The 24,738-nt window shown below is 31.6% G+C and overlaps 2 protein-coding genes across 2 annotated transcripts; one reads left to right on the top strand and one right to left on the bottom strand.

Moving 5' to 3' along the window:
• Positions 1-3,795: 3,795 nt before the first annotated feature.
• On the top strand, positions 3,796-16,368 carry LOC107006045 (MADS-box transcription factor 23-like). Its single transcript, XM_015204687.2, has 9 exons — positions 3,796-3,867; positions 4,398-4,611; positions 10,547-10,628; positions 14,969-15,030; positions 15,477-15,576; positions 15,648-15,689; positions 15,773-15,856; positions 15,986-16,137; positions 16,225-16,368. The coding sequence occupies exons 2-9, from the start codon at positions 4,430-4,432 to the stop codon at positions 16,238-16,240; spliced, it is 720 nt and encodes a 239-aa protein (XP_015060173.1). The 5' UTR covers positions 3,796-3,867; positions 4,398-4,429; the 3' UTR covers positions 16,241-16,368.
• A 1,156-nt stretch (positions 16,369-17,524) lies between these two features.
• On the bottom strand, positions 17,525-24,377 carry LOC107006006 (oligopeptide transporter 2-like). Its single transcript, XM_015204640.2, has 7 exons — positions 24,298-24,377; positions 23,229-23,628; positions 22,397-22,494; positions 21,742-22,308; positions 20,455-20,713; positions 19,649-19,831; positions 17,525-18,663 (listed from the first exon to the last, which is right to left on the bottom strand). Exons 1-7 carry the CDS (start codon positions 24,375-24,377, stop codon positions 18,055-18,057), a joined length of 2,196 nt encoding a protein of 731 aa, XP_015060126.1. The 3' UTR covers positions 17,525-18,054.
• Between the last annotated feature and the right edge of the window lie 361 nt (positions 24,378-24,738).

Here is a 24,738-nt window from a genome sequence, read left to right on the forward strand (position 1 = left end):
GCAAGAAGAGCAAGGGCGCGGTATTCAGCTTCAGTCGAGGACCGAGAGACCTTGGGTTGTTTTTTTCTACACCAGGAGATCAGGTTCGGCTCCAAAAAAATGAGAAACCCCGATGTAGATTTTCTGTCATTTTTATCATTCGCCCAATCTGAATCTGAGAAACCCCGAAGCTCCAAGTCCCCGGGTCGAATGAGTAAACCACGACCAAGAGTGCAAAAAATGTACCCGAGAATGCGTTTTAGACAATGGTAATCATGTTCACGTGGTTGATGCGTCAGGACGGGTAATTGACAGCAAACTGGATGTCAGGACGGGTAATTGCCAGATACTGAATAGTATAAAATAATATTAGTATTTACTGTGTACTAATCCTAGTCCTTTTAGGATTAGTACTCCTTAATCCTAGTCCTATTAGGATTAGTACTCCTTCCTATATCTCCTATTAAAGTGTTAAGGGAATACATGGGAGATATATATAGGAGATATAGGAAGGAGTACTAATCCTAACAGGACTAAGATTAAGGAGTACTAATCCTAAAAGGACTAGGATTAGTACACAGTAAATACTAATATTATTTTATACTATTTATTTAATACTACCTGTTATTACATACCAAACACACCCTAAATCTTGTTCACGTGGGCTTGGCTCATCCAACTAAACATTTGTCTAAATACACTCCAGTTTCGTAGTTCGATTTGATACAGAGATTAGAAAGAAAGAAGAGTTTTAAAGTTTATAGGGATAAAATACACAATAGATATTTATGTGACTATAAATTATTTCATTGAGGTAAAATCTATAGAAAGAAAAGTAAATCATATAAATGAGTCAAAGAGAGTACGTCATTTCATTATACTTAAAACATAAAAAAACCCAAGTATTCTACTTGTTTGAATTTTATATGTCTGAGTTTTGTACCTAAATTATGATCAAATATAAATCAAATTACACTTCAAATATCAATTGTTTACATTTTCTACCTCGATTAATATTATCGTTGTCAAGTAGAAAAAGTAAATAACCAATAATTAAGATGTGATTTGATAAATATTTGATGATAGTTCATGTAAAACATCACACACTTAATTAATTATGTATGAACTCAAAAACTAGATTAGATAGAGATTTCTGATGGAAAAGAAAAAATCTCAATTACCTAAAAAATTATGTACATGCACAAGCATTCTCTTACATTTAGAGTTATCAAAAAAGGGTCAGCCTAGCCCTACTGTCCCAAGCCTTGCGAGTCAAGAAATTTGATGGGCTAAGGCGGCTCGATCCTTCATTCGGTATGACTTGAAAATGCTCAACCCAATCCAAGCTTAGAAGGATTGCAAGTTGGAGTGACCTAACCCCCTTTTTTTCAAACCTAAAATTCTATAACACCAAGAAAATGAGTAGATTTTTAAATCAAATATGACAAACAATAGTAGTATAGAAAAGAATCTAGTGTGATCATACGCGATATACATGGAACTGGTGTGATGCATCCCAGATACACGAACGAGATAAGAGAGTGGCGATCGAGATGGATGGAGGTGAGGCCACATGATTTATCTATGTATCCTACATATATGGAAATCTACTTGGATAGAGTGTATCTAGAACAAATTAAACATAATTTTGAGTCTACATATTCCGATATACATTCATCTGGACGCACTAAATAATTAGCCTTAAATCAATAATTTTGATCGACTCTGACCAAGCCTCAAAGGCCAAAAATTTATAATGGTCGGCTTTATAAACTCTAATTCTTAATAACATGTTAAGTCAGTTTCGTGGGCTAAGTCCATTTTGATGACTCTACTTATATTGTTCTCTAGTACTACAATACACTTGAAAAATAAAATATTTTTTAAAATCAATCTATTCAACCGCATACCAGACCACTAAATAACAAGACCATGTAAACAAAGGAAACAAAGAGCACTAGCCATATTTGGATAATAGTGGATATTTCTTACTTTATTTCCACTCTTATTTGGAGAAAAATAAAAAATAAGAAAAGAATGAAAATTGGGTAGACAAAGAGAACAAATTAAAAAAAAAGACAATTTGTCATAAAAATTAGAACTTTTAAAAGGGACGGTGCACGACTTCCTTTTGTGGTAACCTTAAAATCCGAAAATAGAAGCCATTATTTTTGTGTCCTATTGGCATGTGGATCATACTTTATAATTTATACCATATGATTATTGTACAGTTGTACTGGTAGGTGGAGGGATATTCTATGTTTACTTTTATACCCATTCTCCATAAAGTAAATTATCTCTAAGAAAAATGGTATAAAATATATTTGAATTTTGATCGAAATTGTTGTAACAATATCAAATTTTGAAAAAGAATTTTTACCTCTGCATTATTTAACAGTGTATTTTAAAGATATATATGTTTAACGTGGACATAAAAATATTGCATAATTATGAATAGCAACGTATCCACGTGGGCACATATAAAATACCCGATTAAATAGTGTAGTGATAAACAATTCTTCATAAAATTTGATTTCATAACAACAATTTCAACCAAAATTGAATATTTTTCAGACGTTTTTTTTTATTACATTACATAAATATAAACTGTTAAATGTTGAAGGAGTTGCCACATTTAAAATACAACATTAAGCTGGATTTAATTCTTTTTTTAATGATTAGATGTCAATTTTTTAAAAAAGTGAATAATTTTTATGATTAAATGGGTCCAAAAAAAAAATGTATAAAAAAAGCATCTATCTCCAAAAGGAATTATTTTATTTTGTATTTACACTCGGAATATTATTTTATGTCCAAAATATTTCTTTTTCCATAAAATATTATGTTGACATTAATGATTATACCAACTGTCATTATAATTATCCTTTAATTAATTTCAAATATCGTTTTTATTATCTGCACCATTCATTATACATTGAATAGCCTTGAAAGATTTTCATGAGGTACAATATTTCACCTTTAATACTTAAATCACTCTTGATCCCTTTTCTATGAAGGTGTGAAGATACATATACATATAAATTTATCCTCCCATTTTCTATCGGTTAACATCTTCCTAATTTTATACTAGAAGAACTTGTTGAATCTTCGAGATACATATACTTATACCAGGTGAAATATCCACAGAATCTGAAACGACTCAAGTTTTGATCAATGTTCGTGAAAAAGGTATTTCTATAAAATTTCTGATACATATAACATGTGATGAAAAAGAAAAATTGGCCACCAAACATTTTATTAAATATGTTAATTTTTATGTGAAAAGGAAAATGAAATCAAATATTGTCTTGACAAATAACAATGAAATATTCTTACTTTATCTTGTGTATCAAACGAATCAATCAACCCACCAAAGAGGGGTAATTCGTCATCTAGAATCTCACATAAAAGGAAAATTGTTATTCTCTTCGTCTCATTTTACATGACACTTTTCAGATTTTGAGATTTTAACAAATTTCTTTTTTGATCATAAATTTTTTATATATCTTTAAATATTTTGAATCATCAATTATTGCGACTCACACTTTTTTTTTTACTTAGTTTAAAAATAAATAAATTTTATTTTAAATAATTAAAAATTTTTTGTTCCTCGAAAAAAATAAAAAATGCTTCATAGTACAGGGCACAATAAAATATGCTACATACCCCACCACGCGTCAGCGATCTATTGACGTCGCCACTTTTTATAACAAATTAACGAAATCAAGCATTTCATTGGTACACGTGGCATTTCATTGCACAATATAAAACCATCAGCGGTTTTCTCTTCTTCCCTTTTACACACACTTTTTTTTTCCTCAATCAGAAGAAGATTGACCCGAAACGACGAAACCGCAGCCCTCATTTTTGTCTTCTTCATCATTACAAGTAAGTTTTCGTCTTCATTTTCTTCTGAACATTAACTGTAAATTTCTCCGTTTTTCAAATAGTATCAGTTCGAGACGGATCTAGGATTTTAAGTTTATCGACTAACCAATGAACTCATAACGTTTGTTTGAATTTTGAGTTCAATAGTTTCAGCAATTTCAGTGAGTTTTAATGGATTCAAGCTAAAAGTTATCGGTTTACATGAACTCACAACTCACGTAGATTTGCAAAATCAACTTCATTTCCAAAACGCTAATTGATTTCTCTCCTAAATTCGTACATTATAGCTCTATTTCAAAATTTTTGAATCAGAATACAATAGTATTTTCTACTGTTCTGTGATTTTAGCATCAAATCAAGTATAAAATATCAGTTTCTGGCATTTTCCTGTACAGATGCGCGGATCTAGGATTTTAATTTTATAGGTTCAGGATTTAAGTTCTAGAGTGAATTTTAACAGATAAATCTCGATTCACACATTTAAGTGTATTTCTGATTGTGTTTATATATATATATATATATATATGTAGAGAGAGAAAAAGAGAGATAGATATCGGGTTCGATGGGGAGAGGAAAGATATTGATAAGGAGGATCGATAATTCAACGAGCAGACAAGTGACGTTTTCGAAGAGGAGGAATGGATTGTTGAAGAAGGCGAAGGAGCTGGCGATTTTGTGTGATGCGGAGGTTGGAGTCATCATCTTCTCCAGTACTAGCAAGCTCTATGATTATGCAAACACCAGGTTTTTTCCCCCTATTTCTCACACTTTTTTTGCCTGTCAGATGCCTGAACTGCAATTTATATTCAAATTTCTGGAAAAAACTTTTTGCGTCTGTTTTCATTCGTCTATTAGTTAGTGAAGTTAACTACATGAAATGTATTATCTTTTTTAACTGTATACATTAACTTCAAGTAGAAAATGCTTGAGGTTTTAAGGCGTATAGAGGCGCAAGCGTATAATTAAAGGAGATGAGATATTTTATGTAGTTAACTTAACTACATCATATACGAATGAGTGAGCATAAACCAAAAAAAATATTCATAGTTTGAATCGAAAATGTCTAATTGAAACACTTTATTAAGAGTTGATGTGTTGGATTGAAAGAAGACAATTTGTATCTTCTTCTATTTTGAAGTAATTTATTTGGCACTAATATTCAGTTTAATGTAATGTGTTTGTTTTTGTTATTGAAGTTCTCAATTAATTGAAATTACTAGGATGAAGATTATTAACTCGAGATTTTATGATCCAAATAGGTTCATTTAAAAGAATATGTTTAATTTTACTACAAAGTTTTCTATTTACTAGTTATGTGTAGCTTTAATATGCTAAAAGTAGTATTTTGGATTAAGACTTATAGCTGTTATATAATGGGTAAAGACAAAATCATCTATGCTCTTTTGATATACATTAGAACTTTCTAATTAATATTGTCGGAATCATCAAATATTATTATTTTATAGGTGTATTATTTAAACGATAAATTAATATTTATTAATTTAAAGTATGTTTTACAAGATTTAATGAAGTTAAATTTTGAATACATCAAAATCATTGTATCTTACTAATTTATGTATCATATTTATTGAATTAATATATAAAAAATAAATTCATTATACATAAAGTATAATGTATGATTCATTGTAAAAACTTTTTATCAAAAATGATCTATTGTGATATTAATTGTTTATTCGCTGTAATTAATAAATCATTGTAATATCCATTTTTTCATCATAATAATTAAATATTATTCATTGAATTTTTATTAAAAACATTCAATGTATGATGGTGAGAGAATAAATTATATAAGTAACAGAAAAAATTTCCCCAAATCACACCCAACAATGGCTTTTCTTTTAAAAGGTGTTACAAAATCAACAATGACATATCAAATACGTAAAGCATTATGTGAGTATAAAAGAGATCATTCCACGTGTAGTTAAAAAGATTGCAATTGTGGCTTGATGAAAATTTTCGTGTGAAATTAAGTTAGTCAAGGTACAATTTAGAACACACTCAAAATGACTAACTGAATATCTATTGGCTAACTTAAAAAAAGAAAGGAATATCAAGCAACACAAGTCAACAAACTTTTTAGACATGGAGGAAGTTGTTTATGAGAAATTTCTCCAACACTAAGACTGTGTGAAAATAATTGGAGAGAATTTAGGAGAAAGTAAGAGATACAATGAATTTTTTGTATTCTTAACAAGATCTTGAACACAACTTTTCTCAGGCTATCTTGAAAAATTCAAGGTAAGACATGGTATCCATTCATTTCGTCATTCCAAAAAGAAAGGTTCAATTGATATACATGATATGGAGATGGAATTTGGGTCTATAAAAAAAAATTATACTATACTAAGGTTTTATTACCCTTGAACTTATTTTATCAATAATTTTCTATCCCTTTTTGGTCTACGTGACACTATCTTGTGGGCCAAACGCTGGTTGACTTTTTTTTCAAATTAGTGCCGACGTAGACCGAAAAGGGATAGAAAATTACTTATAAAATAAGTTTAGGGGTAATAGGACCTTAGTATAGTATAAATGTGTCTCTGTGATTTCGGATCCCTTTGTTGCAATAAAGATAAATATGATAAAAATGTCTATATGGATTATTGAAAAATAACAAAGCAACATGTACAACTTGAATTATTACTATCATGCATATCAAAGAACATAGACGATAAGTGTGTTTTCTGATGAATATATTTGTTGATTTGACCACAAAATACATTGTAGACAAATTTTGCTTGTGGTAAATAATTATTGGCACATTCAAAAAATATCAATAGACTACCAAATGTTGAATTGCTTTTCTTGCCACCCAACATAACCTCAAAGATGGAACGTTCTTTTAAAGTTGAAATAATAAGAGTTTTCAAAATGTATTATTATAATAGATTTTATCATATGATATTAAAACAAATTGATCCTAAGACCGGTTGAATTTGTAAAGTCATGTTGGGTGGCAAGAAAAACAATTACAATATTTTGTAGTTCTTTAATATTTCTTGAATGTGGTGGGCTATCATCTACTACAAGTAAAACTTGTCTACGTTCAAATCAATGAATGTATTTTTAAAAATGCATTTGTCATCTACACCTTTTGTTTGCACGATAATGACAATTCATGCTATTCATATTGACATTCTTAAAGCAACATGATTTTACATAATTTTCACTAATCGATATAAATTTTTTTGCCAAATTTATCCTCATTGCAACAAATAACAACCGTGAGTCTTTCTTTCTCCTACTTTATTTTTTCAAATTATTTCGTAACAAAAGAATAATTTGTTTGTAACCTGTAGAACAAATCAACTTCATTCATATGAGAAACACCTTTTAGATAAGGAACTAGTCTATTTTTCCTTCACATACTCCAATTTTATGTTCATGTCTTGTATATCAATTGAACCATTCTCCGAAATGACTTGATACCATGTGTTCTTAGCTTGATTTCTTAATACAATCATGAGAAAAGTTGTGCTTAAAAATGTTGTTGAGAATATACAAATTTCATTATATATCTCGTATTCTCTAAAATTAACTCTTCAATTATATTCACATGATCTTAATATTAGAGAAACTACTCTTAAACAACCTTTTTCATGTTTGAAAATTTTGTTAGTTTGTACCACTTGATAACATTTCCTTTTAGTAAGTTAGTCTAAATATATTCAAATGACTGTTTGAATGTGCTTAAAATGTACCTCGACTAACTTTTAAATGAACATTTTCATCAAGCTATAACTGCAAATATTTTTGAGTGTAGGTGAAATGGTCTCTTTATACTTATATAATGTTTTACGTACATATTTGATTTATTATTGTTGATTTTGTGACATCTTTTAAAATGAGAAATCATTACTTATACAGTTTGAAAAAGTTTCTTATGTTACTTATATAGTTTATTCTCTCACTATCATACATTGAATGTTTTTAGTAAAAGTACAATAAATAATATTTAATTATTAAGAAATAAGGTACATTACAAAGATTTATTAATTACAATGGATAAACAAAGAATCATTTGATAAAAAAAAATTACAATATATGAATATATATCATACATTGTACTTTATGTATGATGAATTTATTTTTTATATTAATTCAATAAATATGATACATAAATTAGTAAGATATAATGATTTTGATGTAATCAAAATTAATCTTTATTGAATCTCGAAAACGTTTTTTAAAAATATTACTTTATTGATCAAATAATAATTCGGTAAAATAATAATATTTTATGATTCCGATAATATTAATTTAGAAGGATTTTACTCTATAATCTTCTGCTTAAAATGTTAATAGTGTATTAGAGTAAAGATTTTATAGCACATCCAAAGGATAATTTTCTTGTTATAAATTCTTTTTTCTCAAACTCAAGGTGAAACTATTTTAAAAAATATTTAATGCATTAGGCATTAAATATAGACTAGTAAGCATTAATATCAAATCACAGTTAAAATATTCGAAATAAAAGGACAAATATTTATGCATTTTAAATTTACATCTGTTTATAAACTTTCAACAAATAATACACACTTGTTTATACTCTAGCATGATTTAAACAAAAATCATTCACATTCAAATAAAATAAATTATTAAATCACTCTCAACTCCTTAAACAAAAGTAATCAAGTTATTTTATTACAATTTAAAGGATATACTATTACATACACAGATAAAATAACTTTAGCTAGTCAAATAATCTCAGATTTTCTTGGAATTTTGTAAAAAGAAATTTCAATTTTATGTTTAATCTATATAACACAAAACATATAAATAATGCTCTAAATATTTTCCCATCTAGTACGATATTTTCGAAGATAATAGCTCTTTAGTAGATGTAAAACTCTCTTTATTTAAATTATGGAATAATTGGAAGAATATCATTTATCCTTTTTGATAATGTAACTTATTTAGGAATAATAACAAAAATAAATAAATAAATAACTTATTTAGGAATAAAACTAAAAGATTAAAACATCACTTATTTAGGAACAGACAGAGTAGTTGTGAGTTGGCAAGCACAATGTATAAAGAAATCTTTTAGGAGACGTTTGATGTGAAATATAAGGAATAATAATCCAGGGATAAAATGCAGTGTTACTTTATCTTCTATGTGTTTGGTTGGAGACTTGAAGGCAGGGGTGACTCGACGGTGTTAAAAAAAAGACATGTGTCTTAGGTCCCCAAAATTTAAGAGGCCTCATTTTTTTTATTTATAATAATAGGTTATAAGTTATTATTTTTTAACAAATATTGGATACTATTTGTAGAAAAAGTAAAATTTCATGAAAAATGAAGATATTATTAGAAGAAATTTGACATATTTGGAGTACAATATTCAATAAAAATAATTTAAAATAAGAATGGTTAAATTATCATATGAAAACTAGAAGAAACAAATTATATAATAGTTATTAACAATTTAAATTTGAGTCCTTGTTTGATTTTTGCTTTAGACCACTAATACGCTTGAGCCGCTCTTGCTCGGAGATCTTAAGTAGACATTGGATATTTATCCCCCACCATTTATATTGTAGTGTGATGTGATAAAATATCCCATATACATAATCGGATAACTTTTATCCTAGAATAACTTATTCCCAAACAAACAACCCCTAAATGTTTGGAAGCCCAACAGAGATTCAAGTTAAATTTAACTCTTTTAGGCAGCTCCTGAACACACTATTAAGACCCAAACAGATACAACAACAACTGAGTTCTAAACCAGACATGACCAAAGAGATTAATCAAAGCTGGTTCAAGTCACTCCTACTCAACAACTTGGCATGTTGATCAAAGCACCACCACTAATGGGCCAGAATGTGCAAGGTAACACCAAAACAGCAAACCTGGCCAAGATTTAATAACACATAATACATAAGATGTCCTTTTAACTGGTCTCAACGGACATCTACGCTCTCCGAACAAGTAGGCATTTAACTTGCATAAAAAATTGAACAAATAAATACATGCGTCTTATGTGGCAATTCGTGTCTTACCTGTATTATGTCAAGTAGGATAGAACATGTTTGAGGCAGGTGTCCGCATGAAGGTCACTTGTTGCACACTCAACTCCTTCCTATGGTGGCGGTGATGCTAAGTGGTCACTCCTTGGAGGTGATCCAAGGAACCCGAACTTTTATCTGAAAAGCAACTAGAAAAGATTTGAGAATCTTGATCCATGATGGCTCTGATACAATGCAGTGCAATAGGCTGAACTTGTGTGTTTCTATTACACGCGTATACAATGCAGTGCAAATGCTATACATGCTGATTACACATTTTACATTTCTAGAGTTGTATGTTGTTCTGTGTTTTTACACTACATTTATGCTTTATTCATGTCCGATGATGACACTGGATCACATACTTGCTTAGTGGTTAGGGTTTCTCCTTCGACAATGGTGCAGCGTTTGTCTTGCCATTTAGCCCTCGAGAAAGGTGTAAGGCTGGCAATAAACATAGGTTCTCTGCAAAAAAGTATTGCTAGAAGTACTTATACAACCAAATATTCAACCATAACTTGAGATTTCTCAACATTATGAACTACTGCTCGTTTATAACAACTTTATGACACTGCGATGGTCAATGCAAATGACTACCTTTCAGTATGTACATTAGAAAAATCTGAACAGTTTTAGTATTTTGACAGCATGAAATCAGTGATTGAAAGATACAACAAAGCAAAGGAGGACAACACTTATAAATTGGGAGATCCAACTTCTGAGGTCAAGGTTAGTTTTGCTAGCTAATTTACAGTCACCTAGTCAAAGGAGAAAATGCACAATAGTTTCTTGGTTACTTACTTTCTCCCCTGAATTGTATATAGTTTGTGAAATACCAAAAGGAATTTTCTTTAATGTTAAAACTGGAAGACAGATACGAGCTCAAAAGAAAAACCAGAATCATAATTTGATTTGCTAGGGGAAACTACAGACAGACTGTAATGCTGAAGAATAGGACTCTGCAATTGTTAATTTTCTCCAAGACTCCAAAATACTTCATATCTTTTAGATTATTTGACTTCTTAAGAGAATACAACACTAGTCGACGACTTGCAGAGGAAGAGTATAGGACCTTACAACACGTTATACTTGTATCAAGCTACTTTTTGACGGCGTAAAAGAATCAGGACTTCACAGCACATTCTTTCATGCATTTGTAGTATTCTTCTTGTTTGTTTCGTACACTATTACCATGCATACATCTTATTGGTGTCTTTACTATACAAGCCTTTGCTTGTTTGAGTGCCAACTTTATTCTGTCTACCTACATCCGGATTTTTTTCTACATTTATAGCATCTAAGTTTAAGATGCTCAGAACAGTTAGTAACAAGCACAAGCAAACACGTAGGTCGTGAAGTCAGGAGGACAGTAAGTCCTAGAATCTCTAGACAGTAGTAAAGCTGCCAGCAGACTAGTAGTATGATACAATAATTCTTGAGGACAACCTATACTTGCAAAATTAATCAAAATGAATCGATTCCATGAACTTGGATCCCAATTCAACGGAAATCGGATGCCAGAAGTTGCATGATATTCCAATTCTACTTCTCTTAGTTGTACCTGTGAACCAGATCAATTCCATGAACTTGCCCCCAGGGTTGTTGGATTTTTGTTAGAATGATAAAGATTTTGATAATTGACAAATACAGAAACAGATGAAAGAAACAGGTTGTACAGACGTGTTCCTTACAGAACGAATCCGACTTGGATAAGGAGAACGTCAACCACATGAATTAGAAGTTATAAAGCTGTGGAATTATTATTTTTTCGACAAGCAACAAGTACAAAAAGTTTCCTTTTATAAAGGAGTTCAAAGCCAAGTGAAAGTAGGAAAACTAATTCCTATTTAAGGAAATTGTGCTTTCTTATTTATTTAAGGAAATTCTGTAGAAAAGAAGTCCAAGTAGAAGTCAATAAGGATTTGTATAAGGCAAATACAAGTTGAATTATACAAGGATTTGTTGAAGTTCTGATCTACAAATAGGGAGCTATTTGCATCAAAAAAATTGCGCACTTACATAGAGAGAAATCAAAACACGATCAAGAAGTTTGAAAGAGTTTTTAGATTTATTGGGAGTGTAGCAATTTGTGAGGAAAAATTGTAAGATTGTATCCAAGAGTCTTGTTTACAATCTGAGTTTTGTGAGTAGGAGTTGTTCGACAAGTTGTAGAACTTGAAGAACATTGGAAGATATAAAACCGGGGGTTTTTGTGTCTTTGGGTAGCTAGAAATTAGAGTTTATAATTTCTTAGCTAGGAATTAGAGTTTATAATTCCTCTAGGAATTAGAGTTTATAATTCCTTAGGTTAGATAGCTTTGTAATCTTTTGTTGAGACTTGAAATTTAATAAAGTGGAGTTAAATTCTACAGAGGTGTAGGTCGTGGTTTTTACCCTTGTGAGTTGGGGTTTTCCGCAATAAAATATTGTGTTATTATTTATTTACTTCACAAAACGTAACTGCTGTAATTTCTCAAAGGAACATATAGAACAAACCTGTTCCTAAGGCGAATTTGGGGTCAGAATTCCAATAATTATGGTTCTAATATATGATGACAAGAACATGCGCATGCATGAAAGGATGTGTCAACAGTTGATTCCACAAACAAAGTGGGCGGAGAGAATGGAAATTCTCATTAGCAGATATCTGTTATACCATCCCCATTTGATCCTTCAATTATGGAGAAAAGGAGGAATCATCTAATGATGGAACCTATGATGAAGGCCAATACAACTAACAAAGGGTTAGCTTTGTGGCCAAGAATAACTAGGACAAAAAAGAACTTGTTAGTTAAGATACAGCAAATGTAAAAATATATTCAGAGTTGACAGCTATAAAGATGGTGGGCCAAGAGGGAAGATTTTTTAATAACACAAACAAAGTCTCTGGAAAATTGTTTCATCTTAATGGCTCACCAGGGAAGAAATTTTTACAGGTTTACTTAATCAAGTCCACTTTATTTCGTCATGGGACCTGAAACAACTTCCAAAAACCACATCCGAAAAAGACTTGTAACATCTATGAACTGGTAAGTAAAAAAAGTCAGGATGACAATAACCGGATTATGACCATTAGGTCCACTCAATATCCTTAATGGTGTAACCAAACTTTATACCAAGATGACAATAACATGGAGCTGTTACAAATTTGGCCACTCTTGCAATACCATAATGACATTCTGGGAATTGGGATATCACTGGTTGAAGGTCTTTGATTCAAACAACAGTATCCAGCTTTACAAGACTACAGACAATCTTAGCCTAGTCATATCATCTATCTGCTATTTCGAGATTCTAAATCCTTCTTTGCAATTGTTTCAGGGTCAGAAGATCTGTTCTTTAGATTATGAGAAGAAGCAAAGGGATAAAAACTTCCTTAAAAAATAGTTTGTTTTGCTTTACCGAGCAGTATTCAGTGGTGAAGGTCAGAACATAGGTGAAGATTATGTGATTAGAGGGAAAAGAATAGAAACTTTGGACCTTCACACTTTCAGAAGTTGCATATCTGGCCGAGTGCCTTAGTAGTTCAGTTAGAGCATGGAAATGGAAACGGTTGGTCTGTATTTTCTGGTATAGATTGATCACAGAAGCAGCTCTTGAACCCTCTTAATCAGGTGTCTTTTAACCCAAATATGCCTGCTCAGTGCTGACATGATTTATCACATAGCTGAGATTTGTGCTGAGATGTTAATGCCACCATCATATGGCATCTACTGCTCTTAGGATATATACCAATTATACTTACAAGTTATAACAGTAAACAGTTTCAAGTATGGGCATCTCGTTGGAACTAAGGAATAAGTTCTAATTGGGGTTCCAAGTCATAATTTCCTGTTCAAGAAAAGCAGAAAGGTTTGCTATATTACAGGAATCTAAGTGATTCAGCTTAAGCCAACACCATGGGTACGAGATGCAGTTAGGTCTTCTGCAATATAAAAACAATGTGCTACACATTTTCTTGATATGCAGGAAAATTAAGCCCCTGCCAACGTTACCTTCGAGAAATACAAATTGCACAGCTAGACTCTTTTTTTGTGAAGATGGTCACACTTGACTTGTCGTCTAGAGCTACATCTGAACTCAAGAGATAAAATCCTCTAGACCGTATTCCCAAAATATGTCGTACCATCATTTTACTCGATTGCCAATTATTTTCAACTCACTGAAGTTGCAATAACTTCTGCAAATGCAAAAATGATTAGTTGAAGGAAATCCAAGCTCTCACGATACACACCCGGATGCATGCCAATCCTATGTCTAATACCCAAATGCCAATAAACTAATGAGTAGAAGTGCCAGCATTTAGAGACAGGGATAATGGTGATGTAGGAGCTAGCACGGGCAAAAACATAAACTGAAAGACTCCCCTTTTCTCAAACTGAACATCTTCATGCATAATAAATGTTGACAGTAAGAACTATGCACATATTACTTGGAATTCATACATTGAGAATATTAACTCACTAGAGAGGGAATGGGTTTGTCAATGTTGTCTTCAATACAACATTAAAGAACTACATATCAACCTCAATCTTAAGCTAATATACGGAATTTTATAAACTAAATAACGAACACTAGTTTACCAAACCAAAAAGTTTCTGTAAGAGGCCTTTACTTTGTCATGCTGTCTCGGTGCAGTGAAAGTTACAGTCATCCATTCCAAGCCGCCAGGGGTTCTATCTTGCACCACCAGATGAGGTTGGAATCTTAAGTTGTATTACACGAGGTGAATGGAAGTATTAGATGAGGAACCAATAGTGTAAATTGTCATACAAAATTCAAACATGATTTTAAAGCAACAGTAGCTCATTATTTTCTTCAACACATATTGAAAGGTTAATTATGGTTTGCTTTTGAAATAGTATGTTTCTGTTTTGGTTAATCGATGCTAATTCTAGAAAGCAACAGTAGTTCATTATTGTCTTCAAACCATTATTGAAAGGCTTGTTATGGTTTTTGATATGTGAAACGATCTTATCAAACCATTTCTGAAAGGCTCATTCTATTGATTTCTCTTTTATTGATAAATCCAAGCTACTGGAATTTACTAATATATCTTCTTGTCGCAGTTTTGGCAAAGGGAAGCTGCACTGCTGAGGCAACAACTAGAGAACTTGCAAAGGAATCATCGGTAAGCTCTTTCACCCCAACTAGCATAATTATTCAAGTTCTGAGTGAATGACATTAAACTACCAATAGGACTAAAACCAAAGGCAACAGACAGAATATTGAAAAATGGCTAAAAATTTTCTGGCATCATACGTGCCCAGAATAGACAGCACGACAAGAAAGTGACTTAGGTCTCTGCTATGATCATGGAGACTCTCATAACATGCAAGTATACGAGTGATATTCTAAAATGGAGTTGTTATATTCAGAAGAAGATACAATATCTTTGATGCAATATGACTAACAACAAAGGTGGAGGCTAGGATTTGATGTTTATGGATCCGTTTTTTTTTCCTAAGTCGTTTTAGTTACTTTTAGAGGCAAAACATATGCTTGCAGTCATAGTCATTTTACCTGTGGATTTATATTAAAGGCCTAAATTGGCTTAAAAGATTGCTTCTCTGGCAGAAAAATGATGGGTGAAGAGCTATCAGGACTGAATGTCAAAGATTTACAGAACTTGGAAAAGCAACTTGAAACAAGTCTGCGTGGTGTCCGTGTGAAAAAGGTATGAGCTTTCACCTCCAAATATGCTAAATTATTTGTATAAATAGCACTGACAACCTCTGATTTCTGTAGGACCAAATTCTGATTAACGAGGTACAAGAACTAAACCGAAAGGTCAACCCCTAACTGCAACACACTTGTTGTCATTTATCCTAAAAAAATAAGTTAACAAGCCAACTTCATCTGTTTCTTTGCAGAGAAATTTCAGCCATCAAGAAAACAAGGATCTTCATAAAAAACTAGACATTGTTCGTCGAGAAAATATGGAATTGTATAAGAAGGTATTGGTATATATCACTAGTAAAGATTTCGCCCATGCTAGTAGTTAATAATTTCCTTCTAAAAAATCAAAACAGAACCTCAGTCATTCTGCTTCAAAAAATATTCTACATGTCCTTTTCGAAAATCAGGTTTATGGAAATAGAGATGCAAATGCAGTGAGCAAAATGGCCATGAGTTCAAGCAGTCTAAGCGTCAAAGAGGACCCTCTCGCACCTCTTCATCTCCAGTTAAGCCAACCACAACTACAACACTATGAAATGCCAGGAACTACAAAATTGAGGTAATTTTCACGTTCATATAATTTGAAAGCAACAAATAAACTCCAATTATCGGGATCCTTGACTCTTGTCATACTGAAATACTTCAGGCTGTCACTGCATTAGTGGAGAAGATGCACGTAATGTGCGCTATTAGTGTTGTCATCAATGTTCTAAAACATTCTTTTCTTTGTCAATGAGCTTCTTCTGAAGGGGAAACACTAATTTGTCCATATATTTGTCATTCATGTCTATAATTATTAGTCTTGCACTTAACATCTATATTTGTATTAGTTTCTCCCTTTGTGTTTAATTTTTCATTTGAGCTTGTGCTTAAACCCCCATCGGACCTTAAGTTTTTTTTGCGCTTTTTGCTTTTGACAACACTGTTAAAACTAGTCTAGAACCTGTTGAGTTGATCTAAGATTTAATTTAACTTCAACGATTAATGAAACTGATTCACAATTGTTGGGTTTAGCAAAGTGTGAATGGGAAAAGAAAAGAGAGAATATGGAAAAGTGAGGGAACCAATTTGGAGGGAAAATGAAAAGTCATTTGCAGAGTGCAAATGAAAAATCATTTCTCCCATATCGGCAAAAGAAAGGGAAATTGTTGTCCTTATATAAGGAAACACTACCTTTACTTCTTAAAGAGCTAAGAAGAAGGTGTCCTCTCGCTCCGTCGTCGTCACTTGGATTTGATTGATAAACTTTTTGGACAAAATTTATTTAATCAATTTTTGTTGATCAAATAAATCCTGTTACTCTTATCTCTTATAAATTAATTCAGGACGTTAGTTAATTAACAGATTCAATTCGCGTATAACGGTAACGTTCCGAAAAGTCGTTACTTTCCGAAAGCCGTTACTTTCCCAACAGACACATTTTCCAAAAAGTTGTTATTTTTCCCAAAAAGCGCAACTTTCTGGATAAAATGGATCTGAACAGACACGTTTCTTGCTGAAAATGGCTATAAAAGGAAGTCATTTTTTCGTTTTTCAAATACCGAAAAATTTTTCCTTCTCTGAATATATATATTTTCTCTCAAAATAAAAATATCGATCGATCGAGTCTGTGTGACTTGTTACTGTTCTTAAGTTCGCTGATGTTAAAGAAGTTTGAGGTACCGCTATTTCTTTAACAGGATTAATCCATTTTATCTTGAGAGAAATTAATCCATAACCTCGGTTACAGTGAGGGGTGTTAAATTTCTTAAGGAGACACAGTAATATCTGTGAACTCGGATTACTTTATTTTCTGTCTACTTCATCTTCTTTCTGTTTCTGTTTTTTGACTAACCTTATAAGTACATGTTAATAACAAAAACAAAAAGACATCAGAAAATGAATTAGGACATTGAATACTACAAGAAAAGGAAAAATATACAAAGCAAGCAAGAAAAGATCACCAATACCACAAAAAAATAATAATTAATTACTCATTGAATGATCAAGTCCATACATCAAACTGAACTTCAAAGAATCTTAAAAAAAACAATTACATTGTGTGGAGGATCACCTTAGTGTGAGAAATATTTACACAAGTTAAGGTTACTTAAGAATCTACAATGACATAAGTTAGGGGTTAACTTCCTATAAGAAGGTAATTTTGTACAAACATGCTTTTAAGAGCGCGACAAATAATAACAATGGTGAATTCTTCAATGATATTGTCGCGCATGAACTGATCAACTCAAAGAGGGACGTGCAAGTTTGAGAAGAACACGATTACTGTTATAGTGAAATCAACACAAAAAGGACATTCTTCAACAACTATATATATATATATATACACCGTCACACATGAGTCTGACCAGCTCAAAAGACATCCTTCATCAACAACTATACATATCGTTGGCCTGATCAACAACCATATTAAACCGTTGCACACATGACCTTGATCAACTCATGATCAAGCATGACCAAGTCCAAAACGAGCACGTCAATGCAAAGGACATCCATGAACCGCGATGCCTTTAGCAGTAGGACAACTAGCCAAACCACAATATTCTCCTCCAGTACCCCACCAATTAGGTTTAACTTTATCAAGGAAGAAATATATAAAAACTCCCATAAATGCTAATCCAGCATCCAATGCAGCTGAGAGAACATAATTATACTTTTGCCACCACTTCTTTTGGTATTTGAAAATGAAGTAATTGAATATAATACCAAAGACAATCCAACTATTGAAGTTCAAAGGTGTTGCTGGAGGCATACTTGCAGTTGCACCTAAAAGTACTGGAATGTTAATCAATTTAATCCAACTTTGTTTTGGGAATGCTTTATGTAACAACCATACTATAATTGGTGCACATAAACCACCAAGAAAGAACCAATTTAGTGCACCATAGTTTCCAAGATCACCAAACATTCTTTTAGGTCCTACTAAACCCCAGATAACCGATGCATCGAAAAAGACGCGACTTCCTGGACATGTCCATGGACTATTTATTGGGAGTAATGCATCTTGGCATATATTATCAATGTTTGTAAGTAGCCACCATGCTACAGTCATGTTTATTGTACCAGCAATCAATGTTCCAAGCAACTGTTTCAACAACAACAAAAAAATCAGCTTATTGAATATCATGTAAAGTACTACAATAAAATAATTACGGAGACATAACCATTAACTTGGCGTCAGCTGGCATCTTTGACCTTTAACTTTGGGTGTGCACAAGTATACACTTAAATTTGTATCAAGTTGATCAATTAGACACATCCGTTCTACATGACACCCTACATGGCAATGTTGTGTTCCACATGTATTATGCCAGGTAAGACACATGTGTATACTTGTTCAATTTACTTCAAGTTTAAGAAGATAATCAAAAGTACATTATAGCAACAACTAGTTTGCTAACAAACTTATGAAGGGATGATCAGGCATATACTATAGCAAAAATAGCTTTTAGCGGCAATAAATATGCATATTAACAAAGAGAGCTAAAATCTTTATTCACATTAATGTCAAAGGTTTAGAGACATTTATAATGTCGCAATATATAAATGTGTCCTTTAACTTGACATCATTTCACGTTTATGCCCTCAAATTTTGTGTGAGCACAAGCTGACACTTAAACTTGTATAAAGTTGAACAAGTAAACATATAAAGTCTTATGTGGCTTAATACACGTAGGAGACCACATAGGGAACAAATTGTCACGTAGGATGCCGCTTAAGACATGTGAGTCTATTTGTTCAACTTTATGTTAGTTTAAGTGTCTAGCTACTTGTGCACACCCAAAGTTGAAAGACATAAATATGAAATGAGCCCAAATTAAAAGACATATTAACGTATTATGCCAAAAAAAAGAACATTCGAACTAGTGCATATATTACTTCATAATCAATTTCAGTCACCGGAGACGAGTTAAGATATCTAAATATAGGTCATAATGAAAGTGGAGGAGTTCAACTTCATGCATGCTAATGGAAGTCAAATTAAAGTGTCTATCTATGAATTCTGTCTTTATAAACGAGGACAAAAACGAATAATTTAATTAATTAATTAATATAATATAATATAATACCTGAACAATGAACATTGATCTTGGAGGAATCTTCATATAATGTCCTAGCTTAAAATCAGCTAAAAATGAAACAGCTTGTGCCATACTTATATATCCAAATGTTTTAAAACAAACATTGGCTATTGGTCTCCCTGGAATTATTAGACCAATAATATATTCTGTCATCACATTTAATCCTGGTGTCTGTCATCAAAAGCAAAAATTTGTTTAGTTTAAAAATATTCAATGCACCAAAAAATTGAAAATTAAATTAAAATTACACAGAGTATGTTGCTATTATAATATACAATCTAATAATTACCATGTTTGTTTAGTCTAGAAAACTTAATCAAGCAAACAAACAATTGGATCTAACTAAATGAGAACATTCACATTATTATTATTACTTATAGTCTCACAAAATATTAAAGACAATAATAGAAAATGACAATCTAGTTATATTTATTCTTTGTTTCAATTTGTCTATCTTATTTTTTTATTCATTAAAAAAATTATGTTATTTTTCTCTCCACTTGACATGTTTAAAATCAAAAAAATAAATAACATTTCGGTACAATATTAATCTAGGTAGTATATTTAATTTAAGATACAATATTCAAATTTTTTCTTTATATCTTAAATCACGTGTCAAGTACTCAAAATCAGTGACGAAGTCAGGATTTTCACTAAGGTGGTTTAAAATATGAATTAGTCCAAAGACCAGGAATTCAACATCTACTATATACTATTAACATAATTATACTCTACGTGAAGTCAAAATCAGACAAATAAATTGAAACGGAATCGGAAGAGTATTAATTACTTACCATGTTTGTTGTGGCTGTGATGATGCTTATAGGGAGAGTGAAAATCAAGGCAATGGCAGCAGCCAAAATAAGACCCCACCATGGAAGTTGAACTTGATCAACCCACACAGTGCAAAGTATAAGTGATAAAACCAATGAAACTACAAGCATTCCATGAAACCACCAGCCAGGAATGTCTGGATATTTTTTCATAAGTTTTGTGTGGATATCATCAGATTTTCCTGATTTATTTGAAGCTCGAAATCTAGAAATTATTTCCCTAAACAAATTAACAAATAACAATCAGTATGTGGGACTTTTCGGTGCCAATTCGAATGAAATAATTAGGTTTCAGTGTAGATATCGGGCATTAGGTGGAAAATCAAAACATTCAGTACGTCCGTAAAGAAATAATGAATGATATGAGTATTTTATCATCATATTCGTATTTAATCGATGTTTAGTAATAGGTCTTAAAAAATAATTTGGAGAAAAAGTAATTAATGCATGCTAAGGATAAAACGTGATTTTTTTTCCTTGCTATGTTCAAAGTGACGAATAAAAATGAAATATTTTGTTTTAAAAAAAAAGTACATTTGCAAAGTAACAATTGTGTTTAAATAATCCATTTGAAAATATTTTTTCCAATTAGAGCAACAATTTGTGTTTATTAAAAAACAAAAAGTTAGCAACAAATAAATTGATAGCTAAACAATAAAATCTGTCACTAATCCTGTTTATAAAAAAAAATCAGCTTGACTAAGAATAATTTAGATACAAAATTTGAAGTTAAAAGTGCTTTTATAGAAAAAATACAATTGATTCTTTTCATTTCTAAAAACAATCTTATTATATTCTATAATTACTTTAAAAAATACTTATTTCCCTCCCTAAAAGCTAGTTAAAACACAAAATAAACACTTGACTTTTCAACAGCTTGACAAAACAAACTATTATGATAAAAGAGAAGACTTTTCAACAGCTCGACAGAATAAACTACTAATATAAAAAAGAAGATTTTCAATCGCTCGACAGAACACACTATTATTATAAAAAAAGAAGATGTTTCAACAGCTCAACTAAACCAACTGTTATTATAAAAAAAGACTTTTCAACATCTTGACAAAACAAACTATTTATAAAAAAAGGACTTTTCAACAGCTCGACAGAACAAACTATTATGATCAAAAAAAAAAAAACTTTTCAGCAGCTCGACATAATAAACTATTAATATAACTAAAAAGTCGTTTCTAACAGCTCGACAGATCAAACTATTATTATTATAAAACAAAAAAGAAGAAGACTTACTTTCCATTGAAGAGACCAACTTGAGTGAGAGTAGCAACAACAGCAGCAAAATTCAATCCATAAGAAAGTGCAAAAAAAGTGCTTATATTAATCCTTCCTTGTTTCCCATAAGCCACTTGATCCAACTCAAATTTATCATTAACAATTCTGTGAATATCATACTTTTGTCCTTGTGCATTAAACAAATGTGAAGACAATATTGGAAATGTCTTTGCATTGTAAATATCATACCCCCAATATGATATTGGTATCATTATATATACCACAAAAACATACCCTACTATAACATTTACTATTGCAAATAATGGACATACCAATGGACTTCCAAGATATGATGCCACAACTGACCAATCAAATGTAAATGATAATATCCCAAGCCCTTTCATTCCTGACCCTATTTGATGTGCTAGCACTGATTTTGGATAAAAAAGGCAAAGTAATGAAATGTTTGATAATGTTGGGAAGAGAAATCCAGGTACTATGTACCAAATAAAGCTACAAGCTAGAACTACTAAGAAGAATTTTCCTCTTGCGCTTTTACCATCCGCGTCTTTTTCATGTAGTGCCCTGTTAAAGAGAATTTCATGAGTAAGTTAACGTGATATGAATTTGAATTAATCAGGTACCTAAGTAGTATCGCGCGTCAAATAATTACCTGAATAGAGAGACTACAACCATACAACCAGGCCACCACATTTCTGCAGGGTCTACAACATACTTTCTCATTATCCCAGCCCATCCATACCCCAAAACCTGATCAAATACACCATGTTAGGTTAATAGGTATGAAGTGTAATTTTTTTTTAAATAAATATTTTTCTTACATGTAAAAGAATTTTTTTAAAAAACTCTTAAAAATTATAAAAGAACTTAATCTTAGTCTCTGATTATAATACAAGGATAAGCACGACTTTACCCCTTGCCACGTGGACATTCCTATTACCTTAATAGTTATTAGAGTTGGACCAAAAGCCTACACGGGTTTCAAGAATTCGCATGTAGGCTTTCGTCCCAACTCTAGTTGATTAGTAGAGTCAACACTTCGTGAAGTGTGAAACTTTCCAACTCAAATACTAGACTTTGTTTCGTGTGTTCAATATCCCATGCAACATATAAATCATGCGAAATTCTCTTTCTTAGTCTGTTTGTAATAATGCAAGTCGGAAAATAAAAGTGTAATGCATGTATAGACACACGTGTGAAGAGTCTCAAAATCATCCCTTTAAGTAATCAGTGGTCTCTTTTAACATGAGATGGACAATCCCACCTCTTAAACTATCTTTTGGGAATGAGTCAAGCTTAAGATCTATTTCTTTAAAATAGTATCAGAGCTGAATCCTTCCTAATTCTCATTTATGACATTGAACCCTCTTATCCACACACACCAGATGTCCAGCCTTGGGCGTGACTCGTGAGAAGTCTCACATTGGTCCTTTAATACGTTTTTGACAATTCTCACCTATAGAACTATTAAGGATGAAAATTACCTGAGTGGTAACAACAAGTACCCAACCAGCCACAAATGATATATTCCTCAAATAAAATGCCTTAATAATAGTCACAATTGAAACAGCATAAGCTGTCCCAGCACCACAATTTGCAAATATTGAAATCAAAACATGTTCTTTCATGTTAAATGGTCCTGGATTCAATGAAAACTCCCATGATCCTATCTTAAATTTCCTTGTTGGCAACACTTTAGCCATGAGTTTTCCCACTGGCAACGCCGCGATTTGAACAGTTATCATACTTATGCTCAATGGTTGTGTCCGATAACTGAAGAATGTATTGAGAAATGCCAGAATTGAACACGATAGGAGTCCGAGAAACCACATACGAAATGTCCATACTGGTAGACTCGTGTCGTCCTGATTTGACACTGTCAACCTGGTTATCGAGACATAATATAATTAAGTAAATAAAGTTAATATAAGTAGCTATAAGGAACTTTCTTTTTCTATCCATTTTTCTATGAACATGATTTATCTAGGAAATTGTGATATTTATGAAGCAACAAAATAAAATCATGTTTTAAACATTCCACCATATTTGTAGGGCTATAATAGGAATTTATGATTTTTATGTGGCTATAAAATGTCATTAATGGTGTGTTTGGTATGATGGGAAATGTTTTTTTTTTTTTTAAAAGTTGGTTTTTGACTTATTTTCTTTTTTTATGTTTGGTATGTTAGCAAAAACTGTTATTCTAAAAATATTTGTGTATAATCTAGACAAATAATATGAGAGTTTGGAGCTGAGGGTGAAAGATTGGTGTCTTGGAGGGCGTGGAGGATGCAAGCAATATATATATATATATTGGAATGTCATTTGTGAAATTGTTTTTCCTACTTCTATTAGGAAGTTATTTTTCCTCATTATTAAACAACTTTATTTCTAAAAAGCAATACAATTTTTTTGACCAATATGAAAGAATTTAAAAATGTTTTCCTCCATACCAAACACAAATACAGAACTCGAAGTTTATTACAAAAAATGAAACTTTGCCATCAAACAATTTAATATTTCATATGAGATGATCATACTATTCAAACGCACCTGACTTGTTCTATCGGTGAATTTTCATCTTCATGAATTTCTTCTTCAAATTCATTTTCTATGTTTTTCTCGACTCCCATGGCTTCGGTTACAATCAAATGATGTTAATTAGAGTCAAAAAGGAAAAAAAAAGAGAACTTTTAGACTCTTTTTAATTTTTTTTCCTTTAGGTATTTTGAGTTATTCTAATTGTTCTCTTTTTCTATATTGACAATTTTCTTTTAGAAATTTACACAAAATTTTGGAAAACCTTTTTTGTCCTTGTAACCTCCTCCCGTATAACCCCTGATCAAAGTTGAGTGATTTTTTCGTTACAAAAAATACTTACAAAGATTTTGTATCCGAAGAAATGTTTTTTATTTTTATTTTTCTTTGTATGTATTCCCTTTGACAGGGGCCAGGGAGGCCAAGGGGGGAAAATATCGATGAGTTTTCACTAGA

The sequence above is a fragment of the Solanum pennellii genome, chromosome 12 (assembly GCF_001406875.1).
Source record: "Solanum pennellii chromosome 12, SPENNV200".
Taxonomy (NCBI): Eukaryota; Viridiplantae; Streptophyta; class Magnoliopsida; order Solanales; family Solanaceae; genus Solanum; species Solanum pennellii.

What these genes read in the sequence shown, in the direction of transcription:
- LOC107006045 (XM_015204687.2), top strand. Translation starts at nt 4,430, where the DNA reads ATGGGGAGAGGAAAGATATTGATAAGGAGGATCGATAATTCAACGAGC. An exon ending in TATGATTATGCAAACACCAG is followed by an intron (nt 4,612 to 10,546) that starts GTTTTTTCCCCC and finishes GTATTTTGACAG; the next exon opens with CATGAAATCAGTGATTGAAA. An exon ending in AACTTGCAAAGGAATCATCG is followed by an intron (nt 15,031 to 15,476) that starts GTAAGCTCTTTC and finishes CTTCTCTGGCAG; the next exon opens with AAAAATGATGGGTGAAGAGC.
- LOC107006006 (XM_015204640.2), bottom strand. Translation starts at nt 24,377, where the DNA reads ATGGGAGTCGAGAAAAACATAGAAAATGAATTTGAAGAAGAAATTCAT. An exon ending in TCACAGCCACAACAAACATG is followed by an intron (nt 19,832 to 20,454) that starts GTAAGTAATTAA and finishes TTTTGATGACAG; the next exon opens with ACACCAGGATTAAATGTGAT. An exon ending in GATCAATGTTCATTGTTCAG is followed by an intron (nt 18,664 to 19,648) that starts GTATTATATTAT and finishes TTGTTGAAACAG; the next exon opens with TTGCTTGGAACATTGATTGC.